This window comes from Camponotus vicinus, unplaced genomic scaffold (assembly GCF_025532165.1).
Source record: "Camponotus vicinus isolate PSW18456_S1 unplaced genomic scaffold, iyCamVici1.0 SCAF_8, whole genome shotgun sequence".
Lineage (NCBI taxonomy): Eukaryota > Metazoa > Arthropoda > Insecta > Hymenoptera > Formicidae > Camponotus > Camponotus vicinus.
Window position 1 is genome coordinate 13,634,337 of NW_028141980.1, and position 27,377 is coordinate 13,661,713.

Here is a 27,377-nt window from a genome sequence, read left to right on the forward strand (position 1 = left end):
TATTCAACTTAAATAATTGTTATTTTTCTTTTTTTTCGTTTAGTTTATTTATCGAACAGTCCATATATGTGTGTACATAAACACACAATATAATTTCAATAAGTTATTAATTAATTAGACAGATGTTATATATGTATCAAAGTATATTTTATTTACTAATTAATTTCTCTCTTATAATCGCGGTTTCGCAACAACGATATTTCAAAGTTAAGAGGTTAGTATAATTCCATGCTTAAAATATCTCGTAATCGTTCTTCGCTCCGTTATATATATTTCGTAAAAAGATAAATCTTTACAGAATGTCGGAAGATAATTGTTGTCTGGAACTACATGTTGTAACTTTTCCGACGTTATCATTACGTTGTAGTGATTAATCAATGTCAATATTAATTCGCTGATCTAGCTTCTGCGTTTTAATGACTGTAACTAATTATTATCAGCCGTATTTATCGCTACTGCTAATATTTCTCTCTCTCTCATACGATTAATCAAATCTAGATTCATCAACTGTCTTTTGAATTAGACATACCTACTTTTTTATGAAATTTCATAAATTTTTTTGGCGATTAAATATTGAAATGATTGTCGAATTAAAATATATATACATATATAAAACTCAGGAAAATAAAATTAAAGTAAGGAAAGAATTTTCATTAGATTAAACTAACACTTAATCAAAAAAGTGAAATTGTAGTAGCTAAACTAAATAGGGAATTTTAATATTTTTTTCAGCTTTTAAGAGTGGGATTAAAATTAATTACTTAGATTTTGCCTTAAGCTTTATTTATGCAAACGAAATTATAAGACTTATTCGTATGTACATATATCGCATTTAATTCGTATTACATAACTGAAGACACAATAATCAATTCTTTACATAATTTTCGTCTTTTCTTGATGTATTTTATCAAATATTTGCATAATATTTTTTGGAAGCAATATTTCAATAAATGTATTTTCAAAGATTGTCTCTTTTTTCATGGATTTGAGGAAAAATTTGGAGGGGAATTATTTTGCGGGAGATAATTTCTCTGAACATTTCTCTTTACAATTTTGAAATGTACATTAAACTCCGCTATGCTTTGGCAGTTTCCGTAAAAAAAAGATAAATTCAAATTTATAATATTAATTATAAATGAGAATATTTGCATAGTGTCTTTGCAACGATATTAAACACAATAAGTATATGAAAATATCCATTCAATTCCTTTTTAAAATATTTATATCAGTACGTGCTAGTCTTGTAGAGAATACCAAACACACTTCCTATTTTATATAATTCCGTGAACCGTGTTATATGTTCGTTTATATCTCAACTAGCAAAAAATATCTCTCTCTCTCTCTCTCTCTCTCTCTCTCTCTCTCTCTCTCTCTCTCTTTCTCTCACATTTATTTTTTGTATAAGTTTCGTTAACATACGTTTAACAACAAATATTTTTAGCAGGATACTTACATAACGCGCACTTTTTTGAAAAAAAAACGAAAGAAGCATTTTTAACGCTCGATGATTAATCAAGAATATTAAGCTTGCTGTTGGTCTTCCTTAATTGCGCCCGCCAAGGTATAATTTGACCGTCGTCGGAATCGTCCTTGGCAGGATCATCACGTTTCTCATCGGCCTCAGATTTTTCTTCCTTTTTAGTAACGCACGATACCGCCACCGGCGAGAGATCCCTCTTCGGGTTCGTCGTCGTTACCTCCAGCTTCGACGTCGACGCGGGCGCTTGTGTCTGGTTCAGTCTGTAACCAATAACATGATACTTGAAAATTTCTTACATTAATATGTTAAAAATTATTAAAATGGCAAAATAAAATTGTTAAAACAAAATCATGCAATAAATAACAAAGAAAAAATAAAATATAAAAAAATATGCAATATAGAGAGTCTTGATATTGCTACTTTTTCGTTCAAAATTTGAAAAGCTTCAAAATATTTTGAATAATGACGTGTCATCGAATAATGACGTATTTTTTCATGGACAAAGCTGTTGCTCAATAGCTCTGACTGGTCAATCTTTTAATTTACGCATATAATATCACAGCGTACATTGTATAATTTTGCATGTAACACGAGGCAGAGGAACTTAAGGTCAATTGCAACAAGGGGCAATTGTAATACTTGCGATAATTTAGGCACTTAGTCTCCCTATATACCTTGAAAACAGGTAGGACTAAATCCCACATAAACTAACATAAAATAAATGTCCTCTGAAAAGCATCGAATGAGATTTTGTCGGGAGCAGTAAAGATGTTTTGCATTGCTGTGAACTATTTCAATTAATTTCGACTTTATCTAAATCTAATTAATCTCTGTACCTCTTTTCCTCGTTATCTTTCTTGGCGAGAAGCTGTCGCTTCCACGGTGGAATCGCTTTCTGCCGCCTCTCTTCGTTCTCTCGCGCTATTTGCTCCTCGAGTTCCTTCTTCGCTCGTTCGGCGGCTTTTCGAGCAAGCATTTGTCGCTTCCAAATTGGTATTATATTTCCCGAACTATCTTTTTCTGGAATCTACAAAAATATTGTATAAAAGATCAGTGATTTGGGACTTTACAGCGAATTATAAAAAGATCCTTTAGCAAAAAATTAAACAAACGTCTAGAGAAATAGATATTTCTTTCACACAACATATATATATATATATATATATATATATATATATATATATGTGTTTTCTGAAAGGAATGTAAAGTAAAATACTTACTTGATCAACGAAGTTTGTAACGTTAAACGCTTTGTTGATTTCCGACATGAGATTCTGCTCCTGAGTTTTCTCGACTTGAGCCCTTTCCACTTTTAGTTTTTTGATACCTGGTATGTCCTTGGTGCGCTTCAATTCGGCAATCAAGTCCGTTTTTTGCACGAAGAATGGCTCCGAAACTGAATAATTCATTTAAATTTATTCGTTATGACATGAATAATTCATTTAAATTTATTTGTTAATTTATCTGTAATTTCATTTCATTTTCGAATTTTACAAGAAAGCATAGCAATTTTATTTTATAAATTTCGCGAATTTTAAGGATTTGTTACACACAGTCATTGTGAAAATATATTTGTTTATCTTTAAATAGGAAATACATATTATAAGTAGGATAATTTCAAAATTGCTCTGACAATGAGATAAATGTCTTTTTGATATGATATAAAACACAAGTCTTTGAGCGCGAGCTTAAAATCTCGCATGTCGTTAAGGCATTAAATTATATGTACATGTGTGTCGTGCGCGGACTAACTTACCGTTAGTCATAGACACGCTGCGCGGTGGCGGAGCGGAGAATGTCTTGGTAGCGTTCATTTTCGTGCCTGTTCGTCGTAGCTGGATACTCGTGAGGTCCTGGATGCTGATCGTGGCTAAGGGTTGCGGGGTTTTGGAGCTTTCGGTCTCGTTGCCAGTACTGGTGGAATTCGAGCCTTGATTCACACCTCGTGCTCTCTGCTGCAAAGGAGACAACGGTGGTGGCGGGGGACCCGTAGGAGACCCCTTGACCTCCTCGCTGCTCCTTCGCGTTTCTTCCCCCTCGTCCGCCTCCTCCTCTTCTCGCGGCTCCGTATTCCGACTCTGAATGTCCAAGTTGTCCACTGACCTGCGAACGCGATTTTCGCATCGTCACGCGAGTAGAAAATTTGAAAATAGCGCTGCTCGAAGATATAAATCCGTTTTCATTTGTATAAGATAGATTCAAGAGAAGAGCTGTAAAATTTGAATTTATTTTGTTTAATGACATCATTATATACATATTAATATATAGACTTTATATATATATATATATTTATATATTAATTTTATAAATTTTTAAGAAAATATTATTTTGTTTTAATAAGTAAAAATTAGTTCCTCTGAAGAACATTAATTATGACTTATAATTATTTTAATTATAACTTTTTATGTTTCTATATGTATCATCAGAAGATCAAACACGCACGCGAGTTTCTACATCGTAACTGAAAAAACTTTAATTGTTGGTATTTCTCAATCGTAAAATAAAATTTGATTTTTAAATACACGAAGATATTTTGAATTGATAAATCATAATTACAAATGTTAATGATAAGTAACAATATTATATTTTTATCAATATATTTTTTTTCTGCTTATAAACTGCATATAATACGCTGTAAAATAATGGATTAAGTAATTATACGAATTCTGTGGATGAAACTCTGCTTAAACTCCGCTTGAATCAAAGATTTAAATCACCATGCTGTTTTTAAGAAATAGATGAAATTGATAACATCGTTATTTTTCGTTTACTTGAGTCATACATAAAAAAACGATGCTCTATAAATATTCTTTAAATGTATACCACGTGTGGAATATTTAAATCGCAATTTTGAAATCAATTTGATTATTCAAACAACGAGATATGATCTTTGCTGTTTCTTGAAGCAACTTGCACGCAAAAGATTACAGAGAAACAAACGGAAGTAAACACCGTTGTATATGACAGAAAAGATCACTGACCTCGCCTTCGACAAACTGTTCTTGGACGTCCCTTTGCAGATACTCTTGAGGTATTCGGATGGTTTCAGTAGAGTGTTGGAGTCCGCGTTGGCGAACTTGGGCGGTATGAACGGCAGCACCATGTGCCTGTTTACCAGGTGGGACGCCTGACTCGCTTTAATTTCGTCCGCATCCACCGGCGCACTGGCTGGAGGTGGCACTTCCGGCTGCTGCTGATGCTCGCCGGAGGATGATACGTCGGACTTGTTGGTCGCTGTTCCGAGACCGGCGGTATTAGAGAAAGAGAGATAGGACGGAAGAGAGATAGAGAAAGAGCGATAGGGTGCAAGAGGTAAAGGAGGTAGGTAGGTAGGCGAAAAGAGAGGGGGAGAGTGGGTCCTCGTTATATTCTCTTGCATTGGGTGAGATGGTCGTTACCGACGCGGGCAAGTGAAATCTAGGTAAGTATATTATATGCCCGATGAGCGCCATGGTCTAGTAAGTGAGCCGACTATCTCAGCGTTAAGCGTGATCCGCTAACAGTTTAATTAACCGCCGAAGTACGGGCCGCAGCGATCCCAAATCGAGATCGACGGGACGAAGCCCCGCCATCGCCCCTCGCGCCAAATCACGAGCCGGTCTAATTAGACCCGCAGATAAACATCGGGTGAATTAATTTTCGCTAACTGTAATCGCTGCTTAGTCGATTCTCGTTAATTGCTCGCTCGACGACGTCACGTGAATGCATCGAAGCGTGTCGGGAGGAATGCGCCGAAAATATAAGCGCAATTCGCGCGAGTCAACACGGCCGGCCGATCATCGGGCGATTAACAGCGTGATAAAAACACGGTAATGCAGTGCAGATTATAAATTTTTAATCTCACGCGTACGACTTCCTGGTAGACCGATAGATGCATCAACTTCAGAAACTCGATCTTCTTTCCGACAAAAATTAATTAATTAGCGAGGATTATTAAATTTCCGGAGATGTTAAGTATCGATGACAAACTCTAAACCTGACAATGTATTCTGCAAATAGCGTCATTAAAACGAATCCATTCATTAAACAAAATCTGTCGAGGAAGTCTTTAGGTAGCCTTTGCGATGACCGGTAGTCATTAAACATCGATAATTGGCAATAAAATCGTTCGTGCGCGACGTGATCTCTCGAGACAAGCTTTCGGCAGGAACAATCTTTTTTTCGCTTAATGAAAGGATCCGTTCACGATTATTGCGAATAAAGTGAAACTACAGTTGCGTCCTTTTAATTGGAGTTATTTAAAAAAACCTTTATAATCATTAGTTTTTTAATTATCGATATAAGTACGTTTATAAAAATATTCCGGAAGTAACGTGCATCCTCTTTCGATTGCAAATCTCTCATTAGACAAAACTCGAATTAAATGCGCAATAAACACGCGCGGAAATGTCAGGCTATTAATAAGTATACGTGTTTAAAGTCAAGCTTTAAAGCAACTTTCACGCAGCATTCGTGCAAGGGAGCGAAAGGACTCGGAGAGAGATCAAAACACGATTCCTTACCAGAGGACTCGCTCCTTCCGTCCTGGCTGCTTCCTCGCGCGTCTTTTTTATCAGCGTTTGTATCTATATTCGGTTTGGCATTTACCAGGACGACTATCATGTCATCGTCTGGCGGTGGTGGTGGCGGCGGTGGCGGTGGTTTTGAGAGACTAGAAAACAGAAATTTCTTGATTTTAATATAGTATTTGTGAAAATTACATAGAACAATATTAATATTATTATTATTAGTCGATAGGCTCTAATAAGAAGTAGAAATGACGAAAATATGATAGAACAAAAAATCAGAGAATTAAATTATATTTTATTATCTCTAAAAAAAATAAATAAAGAGAAGAATAATTAATAGAATAATAAATGAAAAATACATGCGCTTAATAACAGATAATAAACAAAGAAGTAGAAAACATTGAAAATGATTAAACCAATAAAGACAGGAAAAATGACAGGAGCATTTTCCTTTTGGCTTTAATAGCTTTAATTTTTTTTCTTCGAGAGAAGATATTTATTCTAATTTTCTGAGGTTGATACTAATCGATTTGATATCCGCTCGATCGCCGGATTTTAATCATTATCGCGATTATTCACATTCGTTTCGTTTTACCGGTGCATTAACGATCGCAAACTGCTGCATGGTAAGAAAGCGGTCATCCTTTCATTATTCATGCGATGTCTCAAGACAGGCAGCAACAAAGTTAAGGAACGAAAAAAAGGTGAGTTGAATCGCGTCAAATGATGGCGAGCAACTCGATCGACTTTCGATCGATCTTTCATCCTTCTCTTAACGACGCGGCCAAAGCTAAATCTCAATCCGGTATCGATCCGCCCTACTTACCTAGGTCCGCCGTTGCCACTCACACGTATCTCCTTTTCACTTTCCACCTGCACACTGGGCAAGTCCTTCCTTTCTGCAAACCGAGAACAGAGATGATTAATCGCGAGCGCCCATTTCTTTGACCGATTTAATATTCTACAAGGTAGTTACAATGTTAGCTCTAATTACTATTTTTTTCTCTCTTTTTATCTCTTAATTTATAAATTAATATCGATATCGATTTCTCAATATACTTTCTCCAAAGAGGATACACAATGTCTTTCACTTTGTATTCTTTGGTAGATCGCTTTTAAAAATTAAAGAAAGTTTCACTTTCTTAAAATCACATCACACATCTTTGTCATTGGATTAACTGCAGCTACTTTCGATTTTTGACGTACCATGAGACGATTCCGCATTCGTTTTGCTCCCTGGCTTGCCAATTCGCTCGTTGCTGCTGTGTCGTGACAAAGACGGGGTGGATGTCGTCGAAGACAAACCATGGATCTCGCTGCTCATGTTCGAGGATTCGCTGGCGCTGCTGGATCGACTATATCGCCTGTCGGCTTTTCGGGAACGACTGAAATGAAACAATCAGAAACAATCTGTCGATGCGCGTGCTCTCGATTATAAGAGATTTCCGGAGATTAAATTTAATATCTATCCACATCTAATCGCATTCGACCGTTTATCTTCGAGATATGCGATAAGCATGAAAAATGACGATATCATCGCTCTCTCTTTACGATATTTACAAATTAATGATCTCTCTTTCTGACTAAAAAGCCATATACACATACACACAATTTTAATTTCGTCACACGTCGTTTTACATATTGATGATATTATCAAAATGTTTACTTTTGTAGCTTTGTAATCCCCGATATAATTTTGTTATGCTACGCTCATTAATTCTCTCCTTGCAAGCACGCGATTCATGATATTGAGAACGATGTTTATAACATTGTATTCATGTTAATAAAACATGCTTGCTGTATCAAGCAAGTCTTTATGCAATCATTCTTGTAAAATATTGAATATTATATTTATATCTTATACCTTATTTTTATCTATAAATCTTTTTATTTATAATTTCTCTCTTTTATATTAACTGTATCATTAACGTATATCTTTTCTCTGTCAATCAGCTATCTCTTTCCCAGAAAATTAATTTCATAATCGAGAAAATTTTTTAAATTTAGATTAATTTTAATTTTAAAAGAACGATTACAAATATTGAATCGAATCTTCTGATTTGACTTCATTTGCGAACTAAACTTGCTTAAACTGTGTTACCTGCTGTCGGAGGCATTGTCTGTCGGCTTTTTGCGCGACGACGAGCTCACGCTACTCGTTTCCTCCTGCCTTACGCAGATCTGCTCATAAGCGTGTTCCGAGGGCTCTCTTGCGAGGTCTGCGGAAGAGCGGGCTGCGTGTCCGTTACTGGGATGCGGCCTGCCGACGAATCCGTTGTTGTTGATGTGCACGTCCACTTTCACTGAAAGCCAAAGCCTCGCTCGGAATATACGCATCGCACACGAGAAAACGCAAAACGGACGAGGCGTGCTGTTGCCTCTCATGCGAAACATCATATTCCAAAAGTTTTGCAAAAATTCCATTTTTAGCGAAGCTATCGATAAAAATCGCCAATCGATCGATTATTTTATAAAAAAATGTAATTTTGACGAAATTTTTCATAAAAGTTGACTTTAGTTTTTCTAATCGATGACTATTTTGTATTTCGCGACGAGACCCACCTCGATCAGTCCGCCGATCGCGCTTCTTATTACTCTTACTCATTAAAAGCTACTGCACTGTAACGGCTTAACGGTATCCGCGGTAAATCGCGCGCGAGTCTTTAACCCGGTTTCGCGGAGCGCGCGTGTAGTTTGCGACGCGTGTAGCTTTTTTCGCTCCCCCGACAATTATCCAAGTATCTCTCCTTCTCTCTTTTCCCGAGACAAATCCCGCGAAATTTTGCGTAGATTAATCATACGTCGCTCGTAAAACTCGCTAAATTTGTAAAATAAAATGGATGGAAAAGATATTTTTTGAGTCAAGTTCTCAGATACATGAGACTATTGCAAATAATCGATTTATGTATAATTTTTATATTTAATTATTAAATAATGTTTTCTAACGAGAAAAACGTCCTAGCTTCTTAGAAGTTCGATCAATCAATATGTTATTCTTATATATGAAGTGGGAGCAACGAAGGCAAATGATTTCAACATTGCTTAGTCGAATGCGAGACTTTGTAAATATCATCGGAGGAAAAACGAAACAAAGAGAGATAGAGAAATCAATGCCGAACATTGGATGCGAATTGAGGTCGCCCTGGAGCCATAGCAGTTGTCGAGAATCAACAGAGCACACAGAGTGCGCCAGAATTACACATCGTCTCAGTTCGTCTCATCTATAAATAATTCGATCGAATTCATCTTTCTTTGCACTCGAATCGCATAATATATTTGATCAAAAAGTATCTTTGAATTTTCACATTTTTGATAACTATAATAGCTAAACTTTAAGGACTTCTTGCCAGTCACTTTATATCTAAGAATTAATAATAAATGTAACCAAAGAATTAATAATAAATTCAAATAATCATACGATACTTTTTCACTTTCGATAATACTAGGCATACTTCCTGAACACCGTGTGCATCGCATTACAACGTAGCAATGAAATATCTGGGACGTGCTACTTACCAGTCAGAGTATCGTCTTTCCTCTCTGCCACATGACGCTGATCCGCCGCGACGCCGTTCCGCTGCTTCTCGGCGTCGCCAAACAGTCGCGTGATCCTGGTATAGACGAGATCGTGCGGGCTGTGAAGGTAGAAGGACTCGCCCGTGTCCTTGGGCTTGGGCGGCTCACCGATATATGCACTCATGGGATTTATGTAGATGCCGTCCCGTGGTCGAGAACCTGGTGGATGCAGGAAGAACGGTTCTTGGAACATCCTACAGCCTCGCAGCGAACACTGCAACATGTTTTTTATAAACTTTGAAATTTTGCTTTTATGGTGGAATAATTTCTGGCGGAATAATTATGGTTGAGTATATATACTTTATAATAAATCCCATGAAATAAAGAAAATAAAAATAAAATGAGAATTCTAAAGTTCAATTATATATCATGGATACAATCATAAATCAAATTCTGCCTTAGCATGTGGAGAAATTTCTTATTTCCTAGCAAAAATATATACGACAAATATCTATACTTTATATCAAATGAGATAAATTTGAAAATTGTATATTTTTTATACCTTCTTGCTCGATAATCGCCAATTATAATAAAAGTATTTGAACATAAAATCAATATTCTTGCCTTTTCGATGGAACTTGTGACGCAGCTGCACGTGGTAGTATCGCTCATGTGACCTGAGTGGTCCGACCCGGCGCGATCCCTGGCCATCTTCGGGGTGACATTAGGAGGAGGAGGCTTGCCGGTCTCCTGCTGTATATCGGGACAAGCAAAAACCGATTAGAACTATTCGTGATTGGCGTTTAATCGCGGTAGATTTATTAGAAATAAAAATTTCGATCCCAACTCGTGGAATTTATCGCGAAAACAATCTTTCTTATTACGCGACTAATAGAAATATCTGTAGTTTCTATTTTATTTTTATTTTTATTATATCTTCAATATAACCCAACATATTTCAACTCAGAGAGAAAGATTGCATTTATCGAATTCGCGATAATACTCATTGCTTAATAGCGATTACCTACGGTTGCGCAAAAGTCTGTGACTGACCTCGTTCGCGTTTGTCAGAAGAGTTTACTCCATGAGAGAAGAAGAAAAACTCCGATGATTCGGCGAACGTCGCGAGAACATTGTTATTGTTACGAGAAGATGCAATTATTTGGAGACCTCGCATATGTAAGCAGCTTGTAATAAGGCGAAAGTAGAAGTGTGCAGATAGTGATTAATATTCCTATGCAATTTTTATGCTAGGTCAGGAATTTATATCCTATTTCGAGCAATTATGGAATAGCTAAATAGTCTGAAAAAGATAGAGAGAAATTGCTGTTTTACTTAATTCAGAGTTTTTATCATTTTTTATTATGTTTTATATATCTATATATTTATTATTAATTTTGATTTTCTCTTTTCTTAGTTTTGTTTTTGTAGAAAGTGACTTAAAAAATAATTAATTTTTTAATATTTCTTTTGCACGTTAATTTCTAGTTATCAAAAAATACAAAACTCTACTAACAATTTTTGATTTCACGAAATAAACTCAAATAAACATAATAAAAAAAAATAATCAAATTTTTTAATATATTTCTTTTGCATGTTAATTTCTAGTTAACAAAAAATACAAAACTCTACTAACGATTCTTGATTTCACTAAATAAACTCAAATAAACATAAATGCGTAACGATATAATTTTAAAGCGATACGGTGATTTGTGAAATTATAAAAGGAAAACGATAATCACACATATATAATTGATAGTTTCGCGTAATATCGAAAATACTTTGTTCCGCACCGGCTTTAACACGACAGAAAATAAGCAAGGTAGATCGAATTAAATGATTTGCGCGAAGGAGTAGCGAATGTCGACGTTTTCTTATCGATCGTTCCGATTGGCAGAAAACGGGAACAAGTTAGATATGTACGATCCAGAACACGACATGTCGCACGCTTTTATAGAACCATAGCGGGAAAATTTTACTCTCGCATGTTGCCAGAGTAAAGCCGGATTTATAGTGTTTCGCGTTAGACCGTTGGCGCGTTAATTAGATTATACGGTAAGCCACCGAGCTCGTAACTCCTTTTTCGCGTAATTCCGTGTACATGGAAATCGCGCACCGCTTCCCAGTCGCTCTCGTTTCATCGAAGTGAAACTGCGTGTCGATATAGCGCGAGATTCCGCACTCACGCGGTCGATTAAGCCGACAAAGTATATCCGAAGGGTAATCTTTCCATAATATTCGGGACGTTTTTTTGTGGAAGGCGAATAAAACTAACTTATTATTGGTCGAGGAATTAAAAATTAAGGATGACATTGATTAAAAGTAATAGGCATTATTAAATATTTATCTTTTTAGTACAACTGTTACATTATCCATGTTTAATTAACATTTATTATATATCCGTTGTATTATCAGTCTGCAATGTTTAGAAAACTTACGACATTAATATGTCGTTTGAAAATATTAAGCAGAAAAGATGAATGAATGATTACAGGACATCATTAAATTTATATCCGAGCACCTCAACATCGCGGACGTGTACGTCACACTTATGTTGTTATGTAAATTTGTATGTTTAACCGTAATTGGGGCGCGTGACGAAAGAAGGAAAGCAAAGAAGAGCGCGCGATCGCGTAAGAGGAAATTTGTCTCTATAGAGTTGCGATAAAAGTGACAAATCTTCAGTCAAAAGTGTACTTCTTGACGATCGCGCGTATATATAAGTATATATTCTAATTTCCGACCCGACCAAGAAGAGAAATTCGCATTATGAGATCTTTCAGCTTATAAATATCTTTCTAAATGCAGGTCAACCAACGTCTCATAATTATTATTTTACCAAGTACCTCGTAGCATAAGTTCATCAAAATCTATTTTTAAATCTGAATGTTTTTTTCTGACTCGAAGAAAATATTAATTTTGCCTTTTTTTTAATTAAAGCTATACGTTAACGGCAGTGATAAAATGCAAGCATGATTTTACAGTCTGCTGCATTCTTGTGGCTCCTTGATCAGAACATCGCGTGAGACAAGATAGCATTTGGCTTTTTACGAAGATAGATATGAAAATGTATCGTGATGCAGATTGTGACAAATAGTCATGACAGCGCGATGTCACCGATCCGTGATGGGCACTACCCCGGAAAAAATGTCCGTCCACGCAAATCCTTTCCCCCGTGACGTGTATCCCGTTGCGTTACGCGCCAACGATACGCTTTTCGCCCAACCGGGTGAAGGACGATAAAGCGAAAAAAAGAAAAAATAAATAAATTCATTCCTACGTGATACGGAATTAAAACGAATGGAATTCAGAATATGAATGAAATAAATTTGCAACTTTCTCGAGATTCAAAATTCGAAGTTCCAAAATCTTTTGGTTTACCATTACTTAGGTATTTGCCAATTACGATAATTATGAATTCTTCACGTTCAGATATATATTCAAGCGAAGATCTAGTCTTGATTAAACTGCCGTTAACGTATAGCTTTAATCGTCGGTTCATTGCTTACGTAATTAAGAATAACGTTTGACACGCCTTTCTTGCTTCCGACTAATTATAAGTGGTAAATCCCTCTCTTTTATACATTTATTGTAAGTGATTGATCGATGAGTTTGTATGTGGGCGATGATGAATATTAGAAAGCCGTAGATGAAACTATCATTATATTTTTATTATCGGATCGGTGATTTCAGACACGCATCAAATCAAATGTATCGGATTGAGAAAGTAGATAAAAACTATCTTCTTGTAATCTCGTTTGAAAATAATCTATTATTAAAGTTTTAATTTTTATCATGTTTAATATTAATATTAATAGAGATGAACTGTTGAAAATAAAAAATGCCCACAAATGCTTAAGTATTCAAAAATAATTCTTGAATATATTGTAGAAATAAAGTGTAATAAAATTAAATAGAATTAATCGATTATCGATCTTAAAAGATTCTATTACACTTTATTTCTATATAAGATGAATAACAAATATGATAAAAATGAAACAAATGATGATTGATATAAAAATGCGAATTAAATTAATACATTTTTGAAATTATCTATTTAATTAATAATATATTTCTTCGTTTATTATATCTTTTGAATGCGATACTCTCTTTTGCTTCTTGTATTACGATACTTTTATTATCAAAGATAAAGCTTTAAGAGCGCGTTAATTTCATTATCGCCTGAGAATTGCATGCTTAGCATCTCTAATGTCTCTCTTATCTTCAGCATTTGACGTTCACACACGAAGAAATATCTCGGTATCGTACTGACCCACGGTCTCACGATTCGTCACACTCCGAAATAAGATACGCGATATAATTGTGATTCCTTTTTTCTCACGGCAAACGAATGATACGCTATCAAACGGTGGAGCATAACTGCAAAATCGTAAATGAAGTATCTACGAACGTATCTACGAAGATATTCTTGATCGAAAAATTTCGCGACTGACTAAACTTTCACCAAAAATTGATTTCAAATTTAACAAATGATTTATTTGGAGAAAGTTCACTCCTGATATATTTTATGTATACTATATGCTATATATCTTTTGTATCCTATACATATATTATATATTTTATATTTTATACATCTTTATGGTAACACATTTTATATTAAATATATGACTTGTCCACACTTGATACTTTAAGTTAAATTAAATACGTACGTATATAATTATACGTTGCATGCTATCTTAACAAAATTTAAAATGAAACATATGTTAAAAATGTCGCTTAATTTGTGCCAAAAAATAAATATCGCTAACTGTTGGAATAAATTATAACGATTGAAAATAATCTGGTCTTGTAATTATCTTGGTACTTGTAATTATTTTGAATATTGTGTGTGCGATTTTTTGCAATTTTTTATTTCATTGCACCATTTGTTGCACTTAAGTGTGTATTTTTTGTAATACGCATGAACGTGCGTGCCGCTCGTTATGAGTGAAAAGTAGCAGCTATTAGATTTGCACGCAAAACCGGATCGTACGATAGAAACCGCAGTTCTCCGTTACAGCGAGCCGATTTTACAACGAACTTTCAAGTCGTCGTCGAGAAATTCGACGTTAAAATTGATCTTTAAATTAATTCTTCGAATTAAATTTTAAAAAATTATGATAAATTCTAAATTTAAAAAAAGTATTATTATTTATTAAATTTTATTATAATTGAACAATTATGCGAATAAATCGAATTCTTTTATTTCGAATTCTCATAAATGTATATGTATCTAGTCTAAAATATGATATATATTCTCTAAAAAAATATATGTCCCGAAAAATACAGACGCTTTATGTAAATATTTCAATGTATTTTGTCAATTTTTTTTTAATGTAAAGTGTAATAACATATTATTTCGAAGCCACAGAGTTATATTGGACCGCGAAGAGAATTTATTAATGTTAAACGTTGCTTCTCATGCACATGGGGGAAGGGGAAAATGCTCATGACATTACGGTACTTATGGATTACGGTTCACTTACGTATACACCCATGCAAAACCGGATTTCACCGCTGCTGTATATAATGCTGGAAACCAAAAGTCTCAGAGCATCCGTTCGTTGCTCGAGGAAATTTACTCCAGAAGAAGAAGAAGAAGAAGAAGATTTCCGTACATTTATCGGAACGCTCGCTCCGTTGTCCTAGTTTGGACCAGACCGAGACTCGTCAAGGCTCGTGCCGTCAAGGCCGTTCATCCGCGAATCCCCAGAACGATCGGAGAGACAACGGTACTTCCGCTTCGTGTCGATCTTTCAAATTGCTGATCCTCCTCGCAGATGAATCCTCTGGATCCAGATTCTTTCAAAAATAACCCTCGGAAATTTTTAAGCTGTTACAGCTTCTCTTGATCTTCTTAAATCTCAAATTTTCAAATTTATTAACAGATTCACAGATTCCAAAAATTGAATTTATGCTGATTTTTTATCTTTCGAGGAATATTTAAATTTTTAAAAATCTTTTTAAAAATCTCTGTTAAATTCTTACGGTCAATCCTGATCACTAATCATACTTGAAAATATTCTTAGAATCTTTTTGATCTTGCACAGCTGATTATCTTCTGTTCCATCCAAAATCTTCCATTTTGAAAAAAATTCTCAGGATATCTCCGGTATCCAGATTTTTAAATTTCTCTGCAGAAGAATCGTCCAAAATTCTGGAAACTTTCCACACACAATTTTTCATTGACTCTTGTCTATTCGGTGAGCACGTCCGGCCAACGCGAGCAGTCGTGCGACTGTGACTCAAAGCTAACACCGGAGTTACGCGCGAGTTAGCACCTGCCGGCTGGTTTGCCGGGTGACGCGGGTCGATTTCTCGAACTGCGAGTGCACCAGGTTTTCTCCTTTTCGAACGACGAAGCGCGATCGGATCAGCGTCGACGTTTATCGGGTCCAGGTGCCCTTTTCCGATCCGGTTTCCAGAATTCACGCTCAGCTTTCAGAGTCCAGTGATCAGCGCAGGAGAGCGATCGGGAAAACGGGCGTGCGCGGGTGACGGTCGGCCAACGAACTCACACGAGCACGATTCTCTCTCTCGGAGGAGACCGGTGCGAGCGCAGGAAGCGGCGGACCGGGACTCTCTCATCGCTCTCGAGCAGATCGCCGAGAGCCCACCTGTTCTCGTACGATAGATGCCGAGGTAGGGATGCGACTCTTCGGCGCTCTGTCCATCGGAGAGACTTTTCTCGGATCTCTCGTCCTTTTGCCTTTCCTCGCGCTGCCCTACTCCCGACGTCGTCAGATCCTGCGACGTTATTCCGCTACGCTCCAGTTTACCAGTGATTTTTGATAGGATGTCCGGCTAATCCTCGGAAAGTTTTTATTGGCAGAAATCTTCAAAGTTTTCAATTGATTTTATATAATAAATATTTAAGAAATTTTTGGGAATTGTTCTTTATATATTTATAAACGCTTTATAGACGCTTTTATAGACACTTTATAGACGTTTATTGTTCTTTATATATCTATAGACGCTATTTATGGGGGAATTTTACTCTTTCTCCGTATATTAATGCTGCGTTATTATGTGACAGAAATTGTATTTGGAAATTCTTGGGCATTTAAGAGGATATAATGTGCTACATAATGCATTAGATTAATTTTTTAACATAATTTTTACATTAATTTAAATGAAAATTAACAGAAAAATTCGATTCATCATTTTTTCACTTTTACTATTTTTTGATTACGAAAGTTTTTATCAAAACATAGCAATTATCAACACAAATTAGTATCAATATTTTTATTTTATATTTTAGTTTAACGAGAAGGCAACGCGTATCCTCTTGAAAAGTAAACGCGACTTAGAAAGCGTGCACAGGAGATTGAGTTCTTTTTCTTTAAACATGCATCTGCATTCGCCGTTAGTTCTTTCTCTCGAGATATGCAAAAGGAAGTCTCTTCTCGAGCAAGATGGACAAGAGAGAAGTCGTCGTCGCCACGAGGTGGCACCGCTCTTTCTTCTCTTAGCGGCATCTTATGTCTCTCCCACCATGCTCGGTTTTCTCACCTCCTCTCGCCTGATCTCACTATAACTGTAAAGAATGATCTTTGTGCTATTGCGTTGCATCTCTTGTCGCAGGTGCCGCTACGAGTCTCAGTGCGAATCTTGTCAGTTTTTGCAACAATAAATGTTTATGAATAGAAACTCATAATTCGTAGGATTATCATACAATTTCCTGCGAATACTAGTAATTTATAGGATTGAGCAATTCTCAATTTCACATGAAGAAAGCCGATCTTTTCAGTATGGATCGTTCCTTTTTTCCGTTCATTTTATAGTTGCGATAATGGTTACTTTAGTATTGTTCTCTTCTCGTGACTAATTAATCGAACAAGGCTAATAGTCTGGGCATAAAAAAAGAAACTTGATTAATTACTTTATAATTAATATAAAATATAAATTTATGTAAAAGAATATAAAAATAATTAATATAAAATAATATATACAAATAATTCAAAATTTTTTCAACATAAATTTCATTATTTTAATTGAAATAACATGACAAAATGTAATGATTAATGGAATTTATGAATGAAACTAAATCAAAGATGGCTAAATTTGGCGTTTGTTAAATTATCTATAAAGTTGGATTTTGGTATATATTGGCTTTTAAGGAATTTGGCATTTTCCGCGACCAGAATGAAACTAGTTCAAGCGGTTTCCGAGCCAACGTTTCAAAAATTCAGTACTTCTCGATATAACCAGTCTCTTATCAAAAATTTTTGCACTATCATTTTAGTTTTACTTTGAAAACCAGTTAGAGCGATGTTGTGCAATGTATAAAGTATGTTAGAGCTTTTCTAGTATAATTAAAATTTATTTTTGCAAAATTGAGTAAATCTTGGCAGTAAAATTGATTCGTATAAATATATATGGAAATAAATAGAGATATTTATTCCATCATAAGCGACCAACTTTGCAATAGAAGCATTATATGCGTGCACATTAAAAAACTAAACTAATTTTGCAAGTAAACTTTGATTAGTTGAACAAATAAATAATAAGCTACGCAATGAATTTTATTTTTGCAAGAAATGTAAAAGTTTGTTGTTTAGAATATATATTAATTAACGCTTATTTTTTATCATAAACAGGCGATTTTTGACGTAGAAACTATCTTATTGCCACAATGTTGCGAATTGTTTTAATTGCTTTGTCATGATTATCGTGAGATTGTCGTGCTCTGTCGTCTCTATCGATTTATTCTCGATGTAACCGCGACTCATAAAACTGTCTGCAGCTATATCAAGTGCTATAATTATTATAAATTCTTTTTCTGCGCGATGGTCGCTCATAAAAACAACGCGTGATCATATGCAAATTCACTACGCATCATAATTAAACTCGTCGTAATTTCCGTCATAAAACTCGTTCCAATCACTCACTCATATCATGATCGATACTTGAAAACGTTTCGTTGGCCCTGTTCGTATTGTAAAAAAACTAAAAATTTTTGCAAGTGAACGTGATTGGCTTGTCATTATGTGTCATCAGTAAATAACTAATCTTTCTCGCGGTGAAAGTTCGAGAATATAGAGCACAATTATAGCAAATGTCTTGTTTATGGCGAACGTTATTTTCTGCATTGCAGTCGCTGCTATTTGAATGAGTTTAAAAGTTTGAAACTTTATTACTATAATTGAATGTGTATTGTCAATTATTAACTGATGCAAATGTAATTCTGTGTAAAATAATAGAAAATTGACATTTGCGTATAAATAAAATCTATTTTATATGCGACACGTATCAAGTATATTTTAATATAATGCAACATACATGTACATTATCCTTTTTCTTTCAATATTAGTAGCGAATTTTTGAATTAAAACGATCTCTTTTGCGTCTTCGGCTTTATCATAGCAAGATAAACGTCTTTGCAATCATGATTGATAGAAACTCGCGTGTAATTACACCAAAGATGCGAGGAGGCGTACTCGTTTGGCGTGACGCGAAACTTTCTCGCGGTCAACAAACTTTTCGCGAAAACCGATAAGTAATCGTCAAGATGCAGACGATTAAATAAATTTATAAAGTGATTAGATAAATTTATAAAATTTTCTGATGGGCACATTTCTATGAAAGTATGCGATGCTGCGAATTTAAATATTTCTGTAATTGCAAAATAATCGATTAAGTTTGACGAGAAACAATACAAATATAACATTATCTTATCATAATAAATATATAAGAATTTTGAAGATTTCTATTAATCTTTGTATTGTAATCTATACGAATTTGTGAGGTAAAGCTTACTATAATATAATTAAAATATTATAAAATATAATGTAACTCATTTGTTATATTTTTATCAAATTATTAATAAAATATAATAATATAAAATTATTAATAAAAGAATATAATAACTTTATAAATATAAGTAGAACGTACTGCATAATATAAAATACTGAAAAACAAGCGTGCGTACCTTGATACGATATTAAATATAGCAAACAAGACGAGTTTGTAAATTATAAAATGACGTAAAATAATTAACATGGAAGTTTGATACTTTCCAAGTCGTACACACCTATTTTGCTCATAAATCTTTCTTAGAGATATAAGAGTATTTTTAATAAACCACGATAGAAATCACACATTTGATCAGTATGCAATAAACATAATTATTTAAAGGAAAATCTATGCAAAGCATTCATATATTATTTTTGTCTTAAAAAAAGTACTACGTTACATATTTAATATACGTACATTACATTTAGATATATTAAAGATACTCAAGGGAGAATATAAATAAGAATAATAATATAATTTTTTTTATTTAGAAAAGAAATGTTGAGAAATATTAGAAATGAATTTTTTAAAGATTTTCGAACTATATCTTGTTTACGATGAGTCTTATACTTCATGCAAATTTAATTTTATAATTGGGGAAATTATTGCTCAATCGTATAAAATTAGATACGTATATAATTTAGAAAAATACATAAAGATATATATATATATATAGAATATTTCTATGTTGTCTGTATTACCTCAACATTGTGAATGATTGAATTTCGTCTAAATAAATTCTTGAGATTTAATTTTGAATATTAAAACAAAAAAAAGATTTATTTGACATGATGCTGTGGAAAATATCTGACTATATTAGAAGCTAATTTGAATACGAGTCGATAAGATTATACAACGATTAGTAAATCGATGAACCACGCTGCTGTTGCAAGGGGCTCGTCTAGGCTACGAGAGGCTCGATGATAAATCGTAGAGAGATATGGAATTTCTGATTCTTTAATTAATTATCAGAGCCTGGCAGCTATACCTATTAACGTGTAGTTAGTCGTGCCTATGCGGATAGTTGCGTCTGATTGGTTCACGAGCAGATAAACATGTTTTCTGTATAACATTTCGTCGTCATTGCATCGTCTAAGGACGACCGCATTTATATAAAACGGAGGAGTGCCGTGGAAATCTTATTTCGTCAACGAAAGCGACGTGCCTCTAGAGGAAAGATTTTCGCTGCATCATGAAGGATGAGTTTAAGGTGATCAGGCTATTATTTCGATATCGATCCTAAGTTTTTATTTTAAATTCAATTTGTAATTTTTATTCTTGTCATGCTAAAATATGTTTTATATATGTTGTATCGTTTTTTATGGTGAAGATAGTTAGGAAATCGTCTTTATAAATGTATATATATTTCGTAAATTCGAGAGTTGAAACTTTTTCGTATGATATATTTTTAAAATTTTAAATAGTATTATTCTATTTTAAATAAGTATATAAAAATATACAATTATTTGCAATATAATTTTGATTTGGAACCTGTAAAAATTAAAGAAAACTTGATATAATGAGAGCTAATGTATCTAGTTAATCTAATAAGAAAAAATAGTATAGTGTTTTCGAAGTACATCGAAAAGTGATATGTATTTTTTCAGTATCTTACGGGTTTCGGATGCGAATTCTTCAGCGAGGATACGCGTTGTCCTGGGGCACTGCCTGTTGGGCAAAATAATCCGCAGAAATGTCCATATAATCTTTACGCCGAACAATTATCGGGAACAGCATTCACCGGTGAGTAAAATCACGCGTTTCGTTCGGAATCCTTCTGATATTTTTGGAGCAATGTGTCTTAAAGAATATTTTATATTTTGTGTAAGTATATACAGATTTGAGACTTATCATATATTTATAATATAAACATAAAGTCTGAAATCAAAATTTAGAAAATTAATGTGTTTTAGAATTAAGTTAGAAAATCATTAACTGAGATTTAAAAAAAAAGTGTAGTTTTATAAAATTGAAGTAGTGAAATAAATGAAAAATGTTTGAATCGTAATTTGAGGAAGATTCCTTTCACGAGTCTTTAACTTACGTAATACTCTTATCAGACTTTGATAAGTGAAGCATCAAAACATTACAAGTCACTATTTTAAGATATTACAATTTTGAATTAGTTGTTTAATAATTTTTCACATAAATTTTTATTAAATAATTTTTCATATATTTTCATCTATAATAATTTAATATTTTATTACGTAATATCATTTTCGAAAGCGCTATTATTTTTACTTCTTAGTTCCACGAAATCAAAATAAAAGGTCGTGGCTCTATCGGATAAAACCATCTGTCGTTCATAAACCGTTCAAGGTCTTTAATCGAGCCTACGATAACGAATCTTATGACTGGAACAAGACATACCCCAATCCCAATCAGGTAAATTGCGGTATCGAATCTAAGAATAATATAATGATTTAATTAAATATTTAATCTAAATTCAGTTTTCTCTCTCAAGTTTGAGATTAAATTTTTCAAATTAAAATAGATGAAATAAATCTATTTGTTGCACTGAAATCTTTAATTGAAGTATTGAAAATTAAAAAATTATTTCTCCGAAATTAATCATTCGCGTTTCAGCTAAGATGGAAGACTTTTGACGTCCCGAGTCGACGAGATCCTGAAGTCGATTTTATCAAGGGTCTTCATACTCTGTGTGGTGCCGGCGATCCCAGATTGCGTCAGGGCGTCGCGATACATATGTATTTGTGCAATGCTTCTATGAAAGATAGAGCTTTCTATAATGCCGATGGTGATTTTCTCATCGGTAGGTAGTAATAGGAAGGCGACATTATACTTAAAAAAAACATACATATGTTAAAACGAAATCCTGATTGCAGTGCCGCAACTGGGCGCTCTGCAGATCACCACCGAGTTCGGAAAGATGCGATGCGAACCGAACGAGATATGCGTCATTCAGCAGGGAATGCGATTTTCTGTCACTGTTTTCGGTCCATCCAGAGGTTACATTCTCGAGGTCTTTGACAATCACTTTCAGCTGCCGGACTTGGGACCGATAGGTAATCATAGATTCGAACGATCACGCATAGAAATTTCAGAGTTATCTATATTTTATCTATATTATCTATCTTTATCTATATTATTTATATTATCTATATTTTTAGAATCTTTAGAAAATGGAACCTATATTTTATCTATATTATCTATCTTTATTTATATTATCTATATTATCTATATTTTTAGAAACTTTAGGAAACGGATCCAAATTTATGATTTTTAATGTTAGATTTTAAACTCTTTATATTACATTTTCAAGACCGAACTTTGTGAAAAGTATAATTCTACATCGCATTGTTGAAGAATTAAATCTTTTCGATTGGAAATGGATGAATTAACTTGATAAATTAATATTTCTTAAACGACCAATTTAATAAGCTAATTTGTAGGAGCGAACGGTCTGGCGAATCCGAGAGACTTTCAGACACCGGTAGCTTGGTACGAGGATCTCGAGACTGATTACGAGATCGTATGCAAATATCAGGGAAAGCTGTTTGTGGCTGATCAAGATCACAGTCCCTTCGATGTGGTCGCATGGCATGGCAATTACGTACCTTATAAATATGATCTCGATAAATTTATGGTCATCAATTCAGTTTCCTTTGACCACTGCGTGAGTAGATCTCCAAGATCATAGATCCAAGAAAGTTCTGAGATCTGAAAGGAAATTTCTACACGTGTAAAATTTCTTATATGTGTCAGCTAAAGTTTCTATGTAATAGTACAGGAAGAGGATTAATAATTGAATATTATCTTCACTGATGCGCTAAATTTCTTCTCTCTCTTTCTCTTCCTTAATTCTTTTTAATATATAGATCAAATTTCAAATTTTTGCATGTATTTAATATAATATAATATAATATATATATATATATATATATATATATATATATATATATATAGTAAAAATTTCTGTCTCAAAATGAATAATTTATTTAATTTCACAGGATCCGTCTATTTTTACTGTGCTGACGTGTCCCACTAACAAGCCTGGAACCGCAGCGGCCGACTTTGTGATCTTTCCACCCCGATGGTCCGTGCAGGAGCATACTTTCCGACCCCCTTATTATCATCGTAAGTAGAAAGTAATATATTCTTTTTGCGTTCGTACATGATTTTGCGTATACATGATTTTAGCTAAAAAAAAATAAGGACAAGGCTTGGCACGCGTTATTAATTTCTTTTTATGCAAATTAATATATAAAAGAAATTACAGGATACGCCAGTGAAATCTGATAAGATTACTGAAACATTATTCGTGAGCCATAAATGTCATAGTTTCTATATCCATTTAAACTTTCATTTAATGAAAAATACAAGTTTGACAAATAATGGTTCTGAATGAATATAAGACATCAAAAGACGACTTTAGATGTTTAAAACGTCTGTTTTAAATCCTTCTTTGATTTATCTTTTTTGAATTTTTATTACTTGATAATCATTTGTAATTACATGATGTTTGAATTACGGATTCTCATTGATCTATATAACATGTTTACTATGAATATGATATATTAAAATTACAAGATCTGCTCTAATATCAGGGGTCGAGTATATGCGACAGGAGTTCGAGCAAGTATTCCGCTGAACTCGACTCGGTAGCGTCTTTGTTCCGGAAGAGCGCTTCTGAAAATTGTGCAATTGAGTTGGCACAGAGAAAACTCGAAATTTTTTCCGATCGCACAATGTCTCTTTCTTCGATAGGTCGTTTCACCGATTTTCTATCATGATCCGATCGATTACAAGACGGAATGGGCCACTTTCGTTTAATGTCGCAGTCGTCCTTGTCGTCATCATTGCTGTTGTGTTTCACTGTACTTATTATTGCGCTCTTGTTGAGAAAGTTGCGTGCAAAGAGAAAGAGGCATAGGTATAATGCTTATCGACGAGAAGGCATCCTTACGGGTTAAGTAATTGAAAACTACAAGAAGCGATCATTATCAGAACCCCGAGAGCGTCCGTTCCATTGTATAGAAATTACACGCGAAATTATAAGATTCGATTGGGATAATTGTGATGAACTAAACGCGTGATGGTATTTTCCGATCATAAGATTAACTGATTATATCGAAAATCTTATTAAAATCCGACAACAAATTCTTTGCTTGTTACGAGAGGAGAAAGTAATTAATTTTATCATTGAATATCGAATGTGCAAATATATTTCATTATTAAAACAATTTTGCAAATTTATGCATATTTAATCAATAAATAATCGTATCAGTAGAAAATTATTATGAAAAGATGACTGCAAATTATATCTTTTTATGAAATATTAATATTTTGTCAAATAATTATTTGTCAGTATAAATAATTTAATACAATGTATATTTTTATAGAAAAAGATTTTATAAATTTAATTATTCTAGGGAAAAGAAAAAACAGGAAGAGAGCAATTATTTTAAGAAAGCAAGTAAAAAATAAGAATAATAACAAGAAAAAATTAGTGTTAGAGTTTTTCATTTGTATAACATTAAAATCTCTCATATAATTGCGGAAAAATCGTTTTATAAATTAAAATAAATAGATTTTATAGAATAAAATTAATTCGTGAAATATTTCAATGACATTTTAAACTAGTAATACAATTATTTGCTTGTTTTTTTTAAATAATTCTACATCTTTCTTATCTTAAAATAGTAAAATTTATGAAATAGTTTTTTATGAAATGTATATATCACATATATTGAAAGACATACAATTTTTTACTTTATTAATATGAAACTGCAATATGAAACACATGATACGTATCTCAAAATACTAGCAAGTGTCAGTAAGAGTAGCTACTCGCTGCTTTCTCCGAGATTTGATAACCAGTATAGCAGCGTGTTTTCAATGCGGGCCATTCTCCACATTAATGAATAAGTTGGCAGCGCGTGGAGAACGATAATATGCAAAATGCGCGGAATTTCCATTACAGATCTCGGTGCGTCTCGTTGTGTGATCGCGAATCGTCATGACGCGCAATATGCGCTCGTTTCGCATGCTGGTTTTTCAATGATACGAATCAATGACGAAACTCAACGGCGACTCATTATTTAAATGATTTTTAATTTATTTGACAGCTATCAACAGGCATGTCGGATCTCGAAAATATCCATTATAATATCCATTAAGGAAATTAAATCATTATTTAAGAGTTATTTAAAAAATTTAATTAATGTTTGGATTCAAAGATTCCATACATAGATTTCAGACATATTTTGCGGATTAATTTACATAATTAGGCGATTGATTCAATAATAGCTTCTTTTGAAATGTCATTATGTCAGTTGTAATAATTTATGCTTAACAAAATTTATGTTTATAAGAAATAACATGTTTGTTTTTTTATTATACTTTGTTTCTTTGTCTTATTTTAGATACAGTAATTTATATTGATATATTACATTTGCTATTTATATTATCAAACAGTAGTGAAAGTTAATAATATATTATAAATTTATTATCTCTCTCTCACAGCTTATATAAATTATTAAGAAAAATATACTTTGAAAACTTTGTTGTTTAATTTTTAGGAAATTGCATGAGCGAATTTATGGGACTTATAAAGGGTCGTTATGAGGCGAAAGAGAACGGTTTCTCTGCTGGTGGTGCATCATTACACTCTGTCATGACTCCACACGGTCCTGATAAGCAATGCTTCGAGGCCGCGACCAAAAACGAACTGAAACCGGAGCGGATCGGCGACGGTACGCAAGCATTTATGTTCGAGACCTCGTACAGCATGGCCGTGACGGAATGGGCCAGTAAATTCTGCAACAAGCTGGACGATGCCTACTACGAATGCTGGCAAGATCTACGGAAGAACTTCGAGCCTATCGCCGTCGATAGTTTAACGGATTTAAACAATGATTAATGCATTTGCATCTTAACGCGTTCACGATCGGTCATTATCAACAAGATAAATCTTTGATATTTTTCATTTTATTTGTTTTATTGTTAGATTTTTTAAGAGCATGTGTTTTTAGATGATCGTATGTTTACTTTCTTTGTTGATTTGTTTTGATGAGATAGAAAGCTTTTCTCTTTCAAACAGAGCATATTTTCCCTTTCACTAATGACTGCATGATATAAAGAGTTTTTTAAATATCTTTTATACAGTTGTATATATATTGTTGTGCGTCCTGTTACCATCTTTTTCTCCTCCAAGAAATCTTTTCATAGCGTGTCGCGTCCGAAACATATCGTGCAAAAATATAAAATTATCTGGTGCGTGCAGTTGCAAATTGATTATAAATTCGCTACATCGACAATATCGTGTCCGCATGAAGAATGTGTTACTGAGTGCAAAGAACTTTTAATCGCATTTACCGTCTACCAAGACACGACGCAATGCGATTTGACGAAAGTATGTTAGATAAGGAGGCGGTGTATATATGGTGTCTCGAAACTTTCATAATAACAAAACAATAAACGTAAACTTATTCAGAATAATAAATATATTTTCAATTAAAAGAACCAGCGTAATTAAATTTTAAATGGAAAGTGCTTTAATTAAAAAGTAAAAGAGCCTTTTTTTGAAGAAAAAAGAAAAACACATATAATCTTAATTTAATTATTCTGGACATTTTAATATTGCAAATAAAATAAGGTTAATAAGCCAATTTTTAATTATGATTAACCAACGAATTCGTCGAAAAACTGAAATGTTTGTGTAATAGTATAAAAATAGCAATGTACTCATTTTTAACATTGCAATATATATTATAATTATAAGCAATTCTTGTTTCTAGTAAAGCAGTTTGTAATAAATCATCTTATCTATAATCTGACGTTTATGAAATCAACCAACTATAAAGATAAATATGAATTATACTATTTTTTATGTTCCAACGCGCATGATAATTTTGTGATTTAAATAATCCTTTTTTTCAACACGTATCAAATTTTATCCTCCTTTTTAATATGTATCTCGTTTTCTGTAGAATTTAGAAAATAAAAGTTATAAAAATAATGCTGTTAGTTCCTCTTATTCTACTTATATCTTACGTTTAATTTTTCTAATAGTTTGAAAGTTATCAATATTGTTTTAATGCTTGCTTTTTATCTTA

At 33.6% G+C, this 27,377-nt stretch overlaps 2 protein-coding genes and 1 long non-coding RNA gene across 4 annotated transcripts in view; 2 read left to right on the forward strand and 1 right to left on the reverse strand.

The window, feature by feature from the left end:
• Window positions 1–9,521, forward strand: part of LOC145976438 (uncharacterized) — a 95,100-nt gene extending 85,579 nt beyond the window's left edge. The window contains exon 3 of the long non-coding RNA XR_014440232.1: window positions 9,435–9,521. This is a non-coding gene — a long non-coding RNA (uncharacterized LOC145976438). The remainder of the gene's footprint in view (window positions 1–9,434) is intronic.
• F (espin protein forked) lies at window positions 803–16,108 on the reverse strand. 2 transcript variants are annotated; one of them, XM_083107503.1, is made up of 13 exons: window positions 15,493–16,107; window positions 14,991–15,306; window positions 10,129–10,257; window positions 9,505–9,778; window positions 8,090–8,291; window positions 7,195–7,373; window positions 6,815–6,887; window positions 5,983–6,131; window positions 4,462–4,714; window positions 3,237–3,583; window positions 2,701–2,876; window positions 2,317–2,507; window positions 804–1,740 (listed from the first exon to the last, which is right to left on the reverse strand). In XM_083107503.1, exons 2-13 carry the CDS (start codon window positions 15,000–15,002, stop codon window positions 1,509–1,511), a joined length of 2,217 nt encoding a protein of 738 aa, XP_082963629.1. In that variant the 5' UTR covers window positions 15,003–15,306; window positions 15,493–16,107; the 3' UTR covers window positions 804–1,508. The 2 variants fall into 2 exon arrangements, with proteins under 2 accessions (XP_082963630.1, XP_082963629.1); XM_083107504.1 differs by having other exon boundaries at window positions 803–1,740; window positions 10,129–10,254; window positions 14,991–16,108.
• Window positions 16,109–20,362: 4,254 nt separating this feature from the next.
• Hgo (homogentisate 1,2-dioxygenase) lies at window positions 20,363–27,217 on the forward strand. Its single transcript, XM_083107511.1, has 8 exons — window positions 20,363–20,509; window positions 20,907–21,042; window positions 21,548–21,684; window positions 21,886–22,072; window positions 22,146–22,325; window positions 22,713–22,936; window positions 23,271–23,397; window positions 25,842–27,217. The coding sequence occupies exons 1-8, from the start codon at window positions 20,492–20,494 to the stop codon at window positions 26,180–26,182; spliced, it is 1,350 nt and encodes a 449-aa protein (XP_082963637.1). The 5' UTR covers window positions 20,363–20,491; the 3' UTR covers window positions 26,183–27,217.
• Window positions 27,218–27,377: the final 160 nt, after the last annotated feature.

What these genes read in the sequence shown, in the direction of transcription:
- F (XM_083107503.1), bottom strand. An exon ending in AACAGTTTGTCGAAGGCGAG is followed by an intron (nt 3,584 to 4,461) that starts GTCAGTGATCTT and finishes TCGCGTTCGCAG; the next exon opens with GTCAGTGGACAACTTGGACA. An exon ending in CAGCGTGTCTATGACTAACG is followed by an intron (nt 2,877 to 3,236) that starts GTAAGTTAGTCC and finishes TGAATTATTCAG; the next exon opens with TTTCGGAGCCATTCTTCGTG.
- Hgo (XM_083107511.1), top strand. An exon ending in ATCGGGAACAGCATTCACCG is followed by an intron (nt 21,043 to 21,547) that starts GTGAGTAAAATC and finishes TTTACTTCTTAG; the next exon opens with TTCCACGAAATCAAAATAAA. An exon ending in CCGACCCCCTTATTATCATC is followed by an intron (nt 23,398 to 25,841) that starts GTAAGTAGAAAG and finishes TTTAATTTTTAG; the next exon opens with GAAATTGCATGAGCGAATTT.